Here is a 14,680-nt window from a genome sequence, read left to right on the forward strand (position 1 = left end):
TGATCTCCAACATTATACGTTCGCAGCTTTCCCGAGTGTGATGTGAGAACAGGTGCAAATGTATTCACGCGTCCGTGTATTTCTATCGCATCATTTCAGCTTTGCTTTATGTTTCAGAAGATTTGTTTTTTCCAAGGCTCTGGACGGGCCTAGGTCAAACAGTTATCCATCATGTTGAGGTTGTTTGTGCCAAATATTTTATAAGTGCTGCAGCTGACATCCAAAAAATATTCAGAATCACTATAAACATCATCATCATACATTAGTGGAACTTAAGCTCAAATAGCAAAATAGCTACAAGCTATAATTAGACTGTTTTTGTTTGTTTTTTTGGAATTAGAACTTTGATGTGCACTGCATTTTCCACAGAGTGTCATCTATCAAACAGTGTGGACAGGATGGGACAGTTTATGAGGATGGCCCCTTTTTGCCATGCTAGCTATCACTGGTCATGCTTACTATTCACAGTGATGTCTCTTTTCTGTCACAAAATTTTCTTCAGTCAATAACATAGACTAGGAACAAAACCTAATTACATATTATATATTATTTAAAAAATTCTCTATGTGTTAAAGGAACAAAAAAGTCAAGTTTGCTTTTGTTCACATTGCTGTGCAGTGGGCCTACTCATAAAGTGCAAAATGAATCATTAAGATGACACTAATGAGTCTATTAAAAAATGAGTATATTATGGGTTTTTTTTTCCTTTCCCAAAATTAGGCTCTAATTCAGTTTCTCTATAACCAATTTTATCTCTCTGTGGAAAAAAATGTTCACATAAAACAGAAGCATTTCCTAAAAAAATTTAAATTAAACAATTTTACATATGGCTTTGGCAATGTTGGAGGGAGTTTTATAAAGTACGCTGAATTAAAATATTCAAACACAATGAAAAACCTAGAGAAAATGTTATGATAATAATAAATGAAACATTTGTAGTTTTCATTAGTTCAAATCGGTTAGACTTAAAAGTTCAAAAAAGTTATTTAGGCTACGTTCACACTGCAGGTCTTAAAGCTTAATTCCGATTTTTTGATCAAATCCGATTTTTTTGTCTGCTTGTTCACACTACAAATAAAATGCGACAGCAAACGCGCTCTAGTGTGAACGCTCAAAGCGGCCCGCATGCGCAAAAGAAGATGTCACACACAACGCGCTCTGTTTAGACCCAGAGCAAACAATATTGTTTGACTGATGGCCCTTAATATAAAGACTTCGGACTTCACGTTTCCCAATTTTTGCTTTAAGTTATTTTGTTATTTACATAATAATGTAGATAACCTAATAATTATCCTTATTGCTGTTTTAGAGGAGCAGTGCTTCAAAGGATAGTTGCAGATTTCTGTCAGAATCTGCAGATTATACAGTACAAATAAAATGTTCACGTTTCTCCAACGTTGTCTTCCCAACAGTTTCACCGGATGGCCAGGAAGCGTTCGCGATGTCTTCTCCGGCGCTGATAATTGGTGTCTGTCTTGTGTCAGTGACGTAAAAGACGGATTTAATGCGACTTGACCGTTCAAACAGCAGTCGCTTTCTAAAACATCAGATATGTATCGGATTCAGTACCACATACGAAAGTGACCCAGATCGGATTTGAAAATATCGGATTTGTGCTGTTCACACTGTCATACCATGATCGGATATGGGTCGCATAGGGTCAGAAAAGTCGGATTTGATGCGCTTTCGCCTGCAGTGTGAACGTAGCCTTAGTCGTTATGGGAGAATTCTTATTCCTCTTATTTCAAAATGAAAGACATACATGAGTGGTTTACTGTGGCCAAACTAGGCATGATAGTGATGCCTCCCACTTAACTGTTACCGCTAATTGTTTGATGTATCGTTATGCAAGCGTCCGATGTATCATATAAGCATGCTACACAACATGTGCTGCGGATATGTCTACCTGTGGTTATCTGTTATAGGCTAAGCAGCCATGGAAAGGTTTCTATGTCCATTTGTGTTTTTTCACACCCCTGACTGGCTGGGGTTTTATCTCCATTACAGTGTGAATGTGAGTGACTGAGCGCCTGTACAAGGTGGAAGACTATAAGGTGAAAAGATTGAGAATATTTATTTATTTATTTTGTCGGCAGCAAACAAAATGCCCCTGATAATCCTGCTTGCTATTAGGTCAGTTATTCCCCCGGGAGGATCACAGGAGTAAAATTAGTTTTCCCGACTCTTAAATGCTGACCATTTATGTTTGAACACAACATCTTATTTAGTTTCATTTCCAAGCTCTTTTAATGGAGATGTTGATTTGCTTGAGAGTTAGAAATAATATATAGTATAAATAACAAAACATTAAAAATATAGGAAAATATCCCTGTGAAGTAGAAGGTGTTTTCTTTAGTGACATTACATTTCCATTTGTTTCAAAACCATCTCCTTTGCTTGACTACTTGTATTACCATACATAGTATGCCAGCTGTCAGCTGTGCCATAACATATTGAGCCGGCATAAACAAACATTCTTTAGAATTCCATTATGCTCCTGTAAATTACTTCAAAGTGAAAGCAAAAGTAGAAAAAACTAAACAAGAATGAACAAAAAGATGAAAATCAAACATGTTTAAAATCTTTTGCCAATGCTTGTCCCTGTATCAATATTTCCGATATAAACTACACATAGTATATGAAATCCAACAGTTTGTGTCAGACAACCTTAGTGACTGCCAGATGTCACATTGCTTTTTATTTGTGATCAGTCAGGTAGAAAACGACAGAGCACAGGCTCCAGAGAAAAGCTGTACTAAGGAAGTATTTCATGGAGTGCACCTGAAATGTTATTGGTTGGATGCATTAAGTACAGCTAAGGGGTAGTTTGTCTCCTGAGTGCAGAGGACATGGCAGCCCACCAGAGCACTCGCCTCGAGTGGTTTTGACTCAAACTGGTTTGGTCTGGTCTGGCAGGGGGGGATTAAGACAGAAAGTGATTCTAATCAGAGGTGTCGAATCGGGAGCTTGTTCAGATGATGGCAGGAGAGCATCTAACTAAAGCTGCTATTACTGCTGCCACTCCACAGCTATAGATCCGACTTGACTAACGACAGCTTTCTTTTGTAGGAACCTGTTCTTTTAGAAAACCGAAGAAATTAAGAGACTAAGAAGAGAAAAACAAAGAGATAAGAACAAAGGAAAACACAGATTAATAAAGTGTGTATTTTAAACCAGTGTTTTAATCATATATTAACTGGCTGCCTCAAAGCTCTGGGAGACGGCTGTTACAGGTGGGGTCACAATAAGGTCCTTGCAGTAATATATATATATATATATATATATAAATATACAGACTTCCACAGGGTCAAAGGTAATAAACATTAAGTCCTACCAATCGTAAACAAGACTGCAAAGGCAAGAACAACAGCCAAGTATTTTTCCTCTACGCTGCACCAAACTTTTGACTGAGGCGTTCGAGTCAGTGTTAGAAGAAAGTCTCTCTTTCCAGAAGTGTGGCAGTCAGGACATGGTTACTAAAAACATCTCGCCAGCTGGACCTTACTGTACCATGGAAGGATGACCTCTCAGTTTCTCATGTTATAAAGAAAGCACCAAAATCTACTTGAATAGGCCATCGTCAATGGATGGCATGAAGCCTCATTTGTTATCAGAGTTGACTGCTGTGGATTCAGTTCAATTCACTTCAGTTTTATTTATATTGCCCCAAATCACAGTGGTACAGTAACACAGTGGTTAGCACTGTTGCCTCACAGCAAGAAGGTCCTGAATTCAGTTCCACCATCAGGCTGGTGTCTTTCTGTGTGGATTTTGCATGTTCTCCCTGTGTTTGTGTGGGTTCTCCCCAGGTACTATGGCTTCCTCCCACATTCTAAGACATGCAGTTAGTGGGGATAGGTTAATTGGTAAATGGTAAATGGTATGTATTATGCCCAAATAATACATAACCTGTATTTATATAGCGCTTTACTAGTCCCTAAGGACCCCAAAGCGCTTTACATATCCAGTCATCCACCCATTCACACACTGGTGATGGCAGCTACATTGTAGCCATCAGCCACCCTGGGGCGCACTGACAGAGGCGAGGCTGCCGGACACTGGCGCCACCGGGCCCTCTGACCACCACCAGTAGGCAACGGGTGAAGTGTCTTGACCAAGGACACAACGACCGAGACTGTCCAAGCCGGGGCTCGAACCGGCAACCTTCCGATTACAAGGCGAACTCCCAACTCTTGAGCCACGATCGCCCCACAGTTGGTAAGTCTAGATTGTCCATAGGTGTGAATATAAGTGTGGATGGTTGTCTGTCCCTATGTGTTAGACTGGCAACCTGTCCAGCCTCTTGCATTAAGACAGCTGGGACAGTCTCCAGCACACCCACAAGCCTGACAAGTTGTGACAAGCCTGATAAGCGGATATGAATGGATGGATAGCCCCAAATCAAAACAACTGTTGCCTCAAGCCGCTTTATATTGTAAGATAAACACCCTACAATAATACAGAGAAAACACCAGCAATAAGATGAGCCCCTATGAGCAAGAACTTGGCAACAGTGGGAAGGAAAAACTCTGTTTTAACAGGAAAAAGTCTCTGGCAGAACCAGACTCAGGGAGGGGCGGCTATCTGTCGCGAGTGGTTGGGGTGAGAGGAAGAAGACAGGCCAAAAGACAGGACAGAACTAATGATTAACTGGGCGTAATGAGTGAAAAAATGTGACTGAAGCAGAAACACTCCATGCATCATGGGAGGCCCCCAGCATTTTATGCCTATTGCAGCATTGGAATCACCTGATCCAGACATAACTATATGCTTTGTCAAAAATAGAAGTTTTAAACCTAATCTTGCAAGTAGAGAGTGTTTCTGTGTCAAGGCCATTTCTTTGAGAAGATGAGCTTAGACTAAATAATCAGGGTGACTTTGGAATTTAGATTATCCTGAACTTTTTGAATTTTCAAGAAAAACACAAAAAAACTTACATTTTCACCAATACGAATAGTGTGTTTGACTGCAGTCAACTTACAGTTGGGCTGAAGCCACATTTATGAATATTACTTAGCATATATTTGTTTTGTATTTAGTGACTCTTTCTATTTAGTGTATATTTTGTATAACTTGTACAGCACTTTGGTCAACAGAGGTTGTTTAAAACGTGCTGTATAAATAAATTTTAACTTCTAGTTTCTACTTTCATGGAAACAATGGTTGTCACGTTCCAGTTGTACAACAATGTTCAACATGTTCATTAAGATTTAGTTCATTCAATTTTCGTTTTTAGTTCTTTTTTTATTGCTTTGACCACTCAGCTGCCCCAACTAAAAATGTGTGGGTGTATGTGTCACCAAACACAATGTGTGTTAAACCAATATATCACCCTGTTCATGAACATGATTTCTGCCTGAGGTATGACAGATTTTAATTGGCAATATTCTCACACTACTTGAAAACATCATTAAATTATCTATTTTATTATTTTGATTGAGAGGACCCCAGCAGAAGAAATTGGATACTGTGAAGAAATTGCATACTGCACATTTAATGTTTATCAATCATTCCAGTTTCAAAACATGGCTTCTGTGGATTGTAAATGTTCTACTTTGGTTCAGTTTTCTATCATTGTGAGTCACTGAGCTTTCATTTGGTTTTATTGGACAAAGTAAATCATTTGAGAAAGACACCTCTAACATTTTTTATGATTTCTATGATATTCTTGAGACCGAATGACGACTCAATGTTTGACTTGTTGTATGATAAGTCTTTGTTTAGATTTTCTGTACTGTAGAAGAGACTTGGGATCGCTTATGAGGCATGAAGCTATAATCTTCTGTCAGCCAATATATTTACAAGGACCAAAAACTCACTGAATTATTTTCTCAGAAAAATGCTCAGAGTCACAATACATGCTAACACCAAACTCCAGAGCTGGAAGTGAAATCCAGTGGTCTTTAGTAAGAGTGGTGCAACATACTGAGACCCCCACGACAATAATTTGCTCCATCTCACCCAGAGATGGGCAGTAACGCGTAATCCGATTACTTTTTTCAAGTAACGAGTAAAGTAAGGGATTACTATTGCAAAAACGGTAATTAGATTACCGTTACTTTCCCGTAGGAACGCTGCGTTACTGCGTTACTAAAACCGTGATTTTTTTGCGAGAATGTCTCATGACAGTGACGTAAGCGAGTGCGACGTTCGTGACAACAGCTGTGTGCAGATCAACAGTGGATCATATATCGAGTGCAGGAGAGAGTATGAGCGTGCAGCGTTTAAAGCTTGGAAGTACTGACCTTACTTTAAGTTTGATTCCATAAAAAGTGACAAAAACATTAGTGTCTGTTGTGCGTGGGAAGAAAACTTCTTTTTACAGCAAAAAAACCCCTAAACTTCCAAGCAAGCGCCGAGTGCGCTATGACGTAATGGGAAACTCACAGAGAAACTCGCGGATTCTTCCACTGACCGCTGCGGCACACCTGCACCAGGGTAAACCTCCGCCTACCCCACTCCTGCTTTACAGGTGAAAATAGAGCCAAAGGACCGCTAGTCTTTGATTTTATTTATTTTCTGCTGTGTTTTACTTGCATCTATTTGAAAGACTGAGTGTAAACACACAAAAAAATATTTTATGTGCTGGAATGTGCAGAAAATAGGTTTAAATATTAAACTAATTTCTTCCAGTCAGAGAATGTTGCATATAATTAAATTTTTGCTTGATGCATATAGTCAAAAGATTAAAACTAATAAAACAAGTTTTAAAAAGAGACTTTTCCATTTGATTACATTTTGTATGATGGATTATATAGAAAAAGCAGAATTGGGCTGAAAGATCTATCACTTTATCACCTATTCAGGTTGTAAATCGTGTTTTTAAAAGTAACTAAGTAACTAAGTAATTAATTACTTTTGAAAATAAGTAATCAGTGAAGTAGCGGGATTACTTTTTTGGGGAAGTAATCAGTAATTAGTTACTGATTACTTTTTTCAAGTAACTTGACCAAGACAGATCACCTTAAAGTGCTAGTTTAAAGCAAATTGTTCTGGCAAAATGCAACCTGGTGTTTGTTTGTATTTTGTTTCCCATGAAGAATGACACACAAAGTTTTTTTTTCTGCATTCTATGACCTGGTCACCATTTCTTCTGCTTTCTATTTTAGATTAAAATTAGCTTTATTAAAAAAAAAATCTTGAAGCAATGCAACCGTTTCACTGCAAAATTATTAAATTAGTGATTAAGAGCTTGGAGATTTTTCTGCAATAAGTTCAACTAATAAAGAAAGAAAAATAAAATATGAATTGCAAATATAGAAATGATCTGGTGCAGTGATATGGCAGTCAGTCACTCAATTTTCACTGTCTCATGTTCAAAATAGTTAAAATGTGCCAAGAATGTGTTGATATGTGGACAGTTCCATTGCAGCAAATGGCCAAAGAGATCATGTCAGCAGGGTTCTGCCATCTGCAGCCACACTCATTCGATATTTAATTACTTTTTCTTTCAATAATGATCCACTGAAGAGAGCAAATAGCAAAAGTATGTGAACACAACTAGCTATTAAAGCTACACCCACTTCAGAATAAAATGCAATTATGAGATTATTGTATTTAATTATGAAGTGGACTTTCACACACTTAGAATATAATTTCACTAATTTATAGACTACCTTGTCACACTACCCAACACAGACTTTCACTAACAAACATAAGAGCACCGTGACGTAAAACTCAGTTTTAAGGCCAAGGATGTCATTATATATGAAATATCCTTCTCTATTTACCAGGGAAGCGGCATGCATCTGTGGGGTTCAATTCCTCCCGGCAATCTCATCACTAAACATGAGGATGACACCAGAAAAGAAAAAAAAAATAGAACGAACGGCCACTGCTCTATAACCTCAGCCAATCTACGAAACCCAGCCTGCTCTCTACCATGCAATTACACACAACCTGTTGAGTGTTGTCCCGGGAATGCGGTCAGCAAGTCACTGGAGAATTAATGAAATGCCAAGATGGAGGGAGAGAAATTGCCTGTATAACCTATCCTCAAGGTGCCCTTGTGGTATTTCCAAGACTAAGTCACACTAGAAGAGAGTACAGCAGGCCTGGTCATACAATGAAAGGTAAAGTTGTGCGGCCTTCAACTCATAATCTACTTTTTTTTCTTTACATTTGCGGAAATAAGAACAATCATTGAGTCCCTTCCTCACTGCAGAAGACACTGGCACATTCTCCAAAGGTCAAAGACATGAGGAGGTTTAATTGCATGGCTCACTGTCAACCATTTTATTAAAACAAGTCATTATAGCCTGAAAAGGTTCATTTTGTTAACCTTCTCTCCACTGTTTGAAGTCAATGTACTTTTTTTGTGTGTGTGCAGATTTTGCTACCATTCTGCTGTGGTCAGCTAACAGCAAATAGTTTTGAGGCAAAGGTGGAAGTTCTGTCACAGGCTTAATGTTAACTGCATCTTACCTGATAGGGCTCCCAGTAGCATCCGGGTCCCTGGCAGTGACTGTGCCTATGATCTTGTTGATGGGCGCGTTCTCATCCACTTCTAATAAGTACATAGGTTTGGAGAAAACAGGAGGCTCATCTGAGTCTTCAACCACAATTTTCACTGTTGCTGTGTCCTTAAAGGGCCCATTACTCCTGGGTTCTGAGCGGATGTTGGTAGCTTCAACTTTGAGCGTGTAGTTTCTCTTGCTCTCATAGTCTAAAGGCTGTAAATGAAAAGATGAAACAGATGTTTTATTTTAATTAACTAACCCTGCACCAAAATGTAATGTACAGTCCAGGGGTAAAAAGTAGAGTGGAGTGCAAGTGTTTAAGGATTGTATATCCTCGGCATTGATAACTTTAAAACTGATTGTCATTCAACGCAAAACTGAACACCCTTGACATATGATCAAGACACGTGGTGTTATATTATGTCTTCAGATAATGTTTGAAGCTTTTGAAAAAAAATTTTTAATTGCAGCTGGTGTTTGAAAGGTATGGATGTTCACTATGCAGTAAGGAAAGACAATGGTGGGTTTTATTACGTGACATGTAAGAGCCTGTGTTTTTGGAGCTGGAGTATAGGGAACCTACATTTACCCTTTTAATCTAATTAACTATATACAATCCAATTAATATTACCTCGAACTCTGCCAGGTTATAAAAACATAAAAAGAGTCTAAAAGTGTTTACTACAACTTTGATAATTGTTGAAATGTTTGATAATTAGGTATATTTCTCTAATGGGGCAATCGTGGCTCAAAGCGTTGGCAGTTCGTCGTGTAACCGGAAGGTTGCCGGTTAGAGGCCCGGCTCGGACAGTCTCGGTCGTTGTGTCCTTGGGTAAGACACTTCGCCTACTGGTGATGGCCAGGGGGGCCGATGGCGCGATATGGCAGCCTCGCCTCTGTCAGTCTGTCCCAGGCCAGCTGTGGCTGCAACATTATTATTATTAATGTTCTTAAATGTAAAATTTTAAATAATTAAATAATTTATAATAATACATTATTTTAAAAAATATGTTAAAATTAATAATATTATTATTATTAATAATAATGTATTTGGTGTAAGGTACCAATCATTCAATCAAAAAAATCGAATAATGTTATCATTAAATTATTAAAATGTAAATAAAATGGCTCGCACATATCTCATCAATCACACACAATATCAAAAAAAAAATCTATTTATCTAGCATTAAAGTGGCGAGAACCAAAGTTTTACGTGTCCCCAAACCCCTGGAAACATCTGTGCCGAGACCAGCAAATCACACTCAAAGTCTCAGCGTGTAAAAACTTACCGTACTCAAAAAGACACGTGCTTTAACCAGCTCTAAGCATATTCATATTGCACACAGACATTATTTTTGAAGAGATGGCTATTGTGACTGCCTATGATCATGTCTAAGCTATTTTTATATTCTAGCAAGCCATTTTATTTGGCCAGAATTTACTTCAACATCACAACACATCAATTAGTCACTGTGCAATTTTCAGAGTTATATAACCTGAAAATATTTTTCAACCATTATCAACATGAAAGAACACAAATCTCACCGCTAAAGCTTTCAGTTAGAGTAGATTATTGGCACTTTCATACTGCTATCACAACCAGCTCACAGAACGTAAATGAGACAGGTGTTTATAGAAGACTACCAATGAAAGGAGTAATTTTACAAAGGGAAATAAAAACACTTTGTACAGGAACATCTCATTGTGTGACTCGAATATCTATTTAATCTTTTTTTTTTTTCCTCAATTGATGGCCCATCATTAATATTTCAAAGAAAGAGGATAGTAACAATTTTACTCTCTTGGCATCTCTGAGGGCACCCCAGACTGTCACAATTTCATTCTGAATCACCTCTGGTCGCTCTCATACTACTAGAATAATGGGATCAAGTCACTTCCACGCTCCATAACCAGGATTTATAGGGAAATCAAAACTGGGCCTTGCCGCTTGAGGGGACAAGAGCTGGCTTGGGGGAGAGAGAAGGACTTGGAAGAGAGAGATGAACAAAACGAGAAATGTATTCAGTTAGAGAAGGTAGGAGTGAGCAAGAGGAATTGCCCCTGAGCTCCTAGAGGGCCAGTGCTGAGAGATCAGGGGCCAGAATGGGCAGGTGGGTGGAGGGGTGTCTTGGGGCCCAGCTTTGAGACACCAGCAAGAGCCGGAGGGACGCTGGAAGTGACCTGAGGCTCTGACTTCCACACTTCTACATTTCTGTCATCAGGACACTAGTAGACCAAAGGCTCCGAGGCCTCTCCACGGTCGGAGGAGCTCTTTGGAACACTCATTATTAACCTCCTCTTCTTTTCCTCCTCACCCTCCTCCTCACTTGACACCCACCCTCTTCTGTCATCCCTTCTTTTTCTCTCTCACTGATCCTGCCTTCTGTGCTGAGAAAGTACAGAGTGTGGCTGGATCTTGAGCCAATGGATTACGCTTTAATTCAGAGGTAGTGGAGAGTAAGAGCTTGTATAATGTTTGGCTGGACACTTGAAACGATTCTATGGAAATGAAGAAATGGGGAAGACCTAAATTTTAATATTAATTATTTTTGGAATGGCATTTCATCTGTATATCACTATCATCTCAGCAAACATTTTGACCCATTAAAGCTGTGGTTTCATTTTAACACAGATATATGTAATTAAATGATGTTTTAGCAAATGGCTACTCTATGCGTTAGCAGGTGTTTTGTTGAGTTTTGTTGAGGTTAAAAACATGATATGAGTCTAACTTTGAGAAACCAATTCCATATTATAAAGATGGTGATTATTGCAGGCTTAAAAGTACATTTCTGAGCTGCTTCTTATTTATATAGCACCAGTGGCACTTAATATTACAAGCTTATGATCCAACAAGCTTACAAAGAGATCCCAACAATCACACAACTCTCTATGAGCAAGGGTAGTGGAAAGGAAAAACTCCCATTTAAAAAGACGAGACGTCCAGCAGAAACGGGCACAAGGAGAGGCAGTTATCTGCCGCATTATTGTAAACAATTGGGGGTGAGGGGAAAGAGGAGGTGGCAGAGAGAGACAGGACAAGAGGCAAATTTAGGAGAGAGAGTTGAGCAATTGCTAATGTTTAAAAAAAGAAAAAGAAAAAAAATGAGTGAAAAGGAAACATCCAGTGCAATCTGGGACATGAGCATAATTAGCATAACTAAGGAAGAGTTCAGGGTTACCTGCTCAAGAACTAACTGTCAGCTTCATGAAAAAGGAACGTTTTCAGCCTAATCTTAATAATACAGAGGGTGTCTGCCTCCTGAATCCAAACTGGAAGCTGGTTCCACAGTATAATGGCCTGACAGTTTATGTGTCTGCCTCTCATTCTACTTTTAATTTTGCTAGGAAACCAAAAAATAAGGCTGCAGTCTGAGATTAAAGTGAACTTGGTATAAGTACAGCAATTTTCTTTCTTTACAATATAGTTACTCACTACTACTCACATGGGTTTGCTTTTCTCTTATTAACATATTTCAGTATAACTCCCATGTGATATTATGTAGAAAGAACTCATTACATTTGTTCCCAGTGTCCTAACAGCAAAGGGGAAGAGAGACGCTTTGAGGCATATTTAATTATACCAAATCCACTTTAAGGAAAACATAGTTGTAAACAGCTTCTTTAATTACCCTTGCTACTAAGTAATTTTAATTATTTTTTGATACAAATTGCAAAATCAAATAAAGCATCTATTCAAACTTCTATTTTAAAACTATTTAATAGCATGAAAACAGAATGCAGGGCATATTATGACCAGTTCAAATTATTAATTCAATAAACGAACAGAGTGCTTTCACTGAATAGTCCAGGGAGAGCCACTTTGATTTTTATTAGCATGCATGGCGGTACTGTTATAGAGCTAGTGTTGAGAGATTCACGAGTGCAAAATCAAATGAGTAGAACTACGAGACATTACGCAGCAAACTTTGCATAGTCGAGCTATATTCTCCAATGTTCCCACCAAACAACATGGCTTAATTGAACATCTGCAAGTATTTAAAACAGATAAAGAAAAGGCACAAACAGCAAAAGAAGAATCGTTCCTGTTTTTTCAGTGTTAACACCATCTTTGCTGTCGTGTCCCACCCCGCCGTGTCATTCTTCTTTCTCACTCGAGCGTTAGCATCGAATCAGTATGTACACACAGGCCATTTAGAGACTTCAAAGTTCAGCACTGGCTGCAGGGGTGAAAGCTCAGCATCCCGCTAACATCTCTCGACAGGCCTGGGGGCTAGTAGATAAAAAGCTTAAAACTCAAACAGAAAAGAATCTCTCTCCTGGTTTGTGCCTCTCCAGCCTCAGATCAATATGATTTAACCTTGCCGCAAAGTATCTTTAATAATTTTAATTCTGCATTAGATGGGAGTTCATAGACGTGTTCCCTTGTTGACAGAGACTAGGCGTGTTTGGGAAAAAACCGTTATGTTAAAGGTTTAATCTGTCGCACTGGATGGTGGATAACTGGTGAAGGTACAGAATAGAAGAAGAAAAGTGAAACAACTGCTTTGTAAATTCCTTTCAACTCGAGACACTGTCATCTGGAGGGATGAGAAAACAGTAAGTGTGCAAATGTCTTGCTACTTTCCCAGTGCATTATCATCTATCTTGCTTCAGTTATGTAGGCAGCCAACTCAGGGCCACAGAGAGAAAACTGAGTAGACACGGGAAGACTGAGTGTCTCTGTGGGACATGGAAGTGGAGGTTGCCTAAAAGACTAACACATTTGACATTTGCTTTGTCAACAGTTAGAGATTTTATGACTTTGTGTCAAGTTTGTTCTGCAGCGCTGATGTTTTCTTTAGTGGCAATGAATTGTAGTCCCAGCAGATTGCCTTAGCTCTTATACATTCCACCCCCCACACAGTTCATTGTTCACACTTTGACAAAGTCACACCACATGTCCTTGGGGTAATGTCATTTTACATCACAACGCAAAAGCATTGTGCATTTGAATGATATGTGGTCCTCAGCAGACACTGAACCAACCATGACTTAAGACTTATAAAACCCCCTCCATCAATCATGTGTGTGATTCAGTCTATGTAAATATCTTCTACCGAGCTGAGCTTCTGTGGACTTTGAATATATAGAATACATACATATATAATAGATATATAAATAGCATGTGCTGTGGTATGTTTGATATTTTTGAAATCTCAGTTTGATTTTCTACAGATGTCCTTCTGATACAGGTGCATCCAGATTTTCCTGCAGGTTATTAAAATGCATTGTACTTTTCAAATTTGAATTTAGTATACTTCGGTATTAAGCTCGGTATGGGAGGAGGTGCTCTAAGTGTTTACAGGCAAGTGATGACATCTAAACTTCTCAAGCTCTGAACCTGGAAGAAAAAATATTGATATTCCGTGGCTAAAAATGTACAATAATGTATAATAATGTATGAAAATTGCTGGGATTCTTGGATACTTGTTCTACTAGCAGCACGGTCTTATATGCTGTACTGTTGGCCTGATGTACTGCCTCGAGGTGAAAGGTTACATTTTGTGACAGAAATAATATTCTTTGATTTTTCTCAAAACCATACATCTGAAAACATCTTGATGAACAATGAGCATTGTCTTTTCTTCTCTAAAATATTGCAACTGTACCTTTGAACAAGGCGATTAACAAGCAACTGTTTTACTAAAGTTACTTTCGCACTGCAGTTTTGTGTTCAGTCCATCTGCTCTTATGGTGATGATGCCAGAAAAGCTGAATTCGAGCAAACTTTGAATGTGGGAAGAACAAATTTACAATATGTACCAGTTTACCTTGAGCTAAGAAAAATACAACTGAATGGACTGCAATGCAAAATAAAAGCGTCTTCTCTCAACTCTTAATCCAACGTATTCTCCAACTTAATGTCAATTCACACACAGTCTGCATTACTTCTGGCAAAAACAATATTGTTAAAAATTACCTTTAAACTTATTCCTACTATTTATCTTCTTTCATAGATTTTTCTGAATAAAAGAAAAGTAGGTTTTAGAAATGTATTAAAAAAAATGCTCCTTTAGCCTCCAAGCTACTCAGGGGGAAGGCTTCGATGTTTAATATTTGATGGTGTACTGTTGAGTACTGCCTTCTCTAAAAGCATATATATGAAGAAAAAATTGCTAGAAGAAGAAGAAGAACGAGACCTACTGAGAAGGGGATTTAAACATCAATCTTTATACTGTATTGACGTATATGTATGGGAAGTAAAATAACTGCTTTAC

At 38.4% G+C, this 14,680-nt stretch overlaps 1 protein-coding gene across 2 annotated transcripts in view; it reads right to left on the minus strand.

Annotated features, from left to right (window-relative positions):
• The window catches only part of cdh8 (cadherin 8), a 99,209-nt gene that overhangs the window by 12,782 nt on the left and 71,747 nt on the right, over nt 1-14,680 (minus strand). For both annotated transcript variants that reach the window (XM_085168417.1, XM_085168411.1), the window contains exon 7: nt 8,425-8,672. In XM_085168417.1, the coding sequence (XP_085024543.1) occupies nt 8,425-8,672 (248 nt within the window). The remainder of the gene's footprint in view (nt 1-8,424; nt 8,673-14,680) is intronic.

Source organism: Neolamprologus multifasciatus, chromosome 1 (assembly GCF_963576455.1).
Source record: "Neolamprologus multifasciatus chromosome 1, fNeoMul1.2, whole genome shotgun sequence".
Classification (NCBI taxonomy): domain Eukaryota; kingdom Metazoa; phylum Chordata; class Actinopteri; order Cichliformes; family Cichlidae; genus Neolamprologus; species Neolamprologus multifasciatus.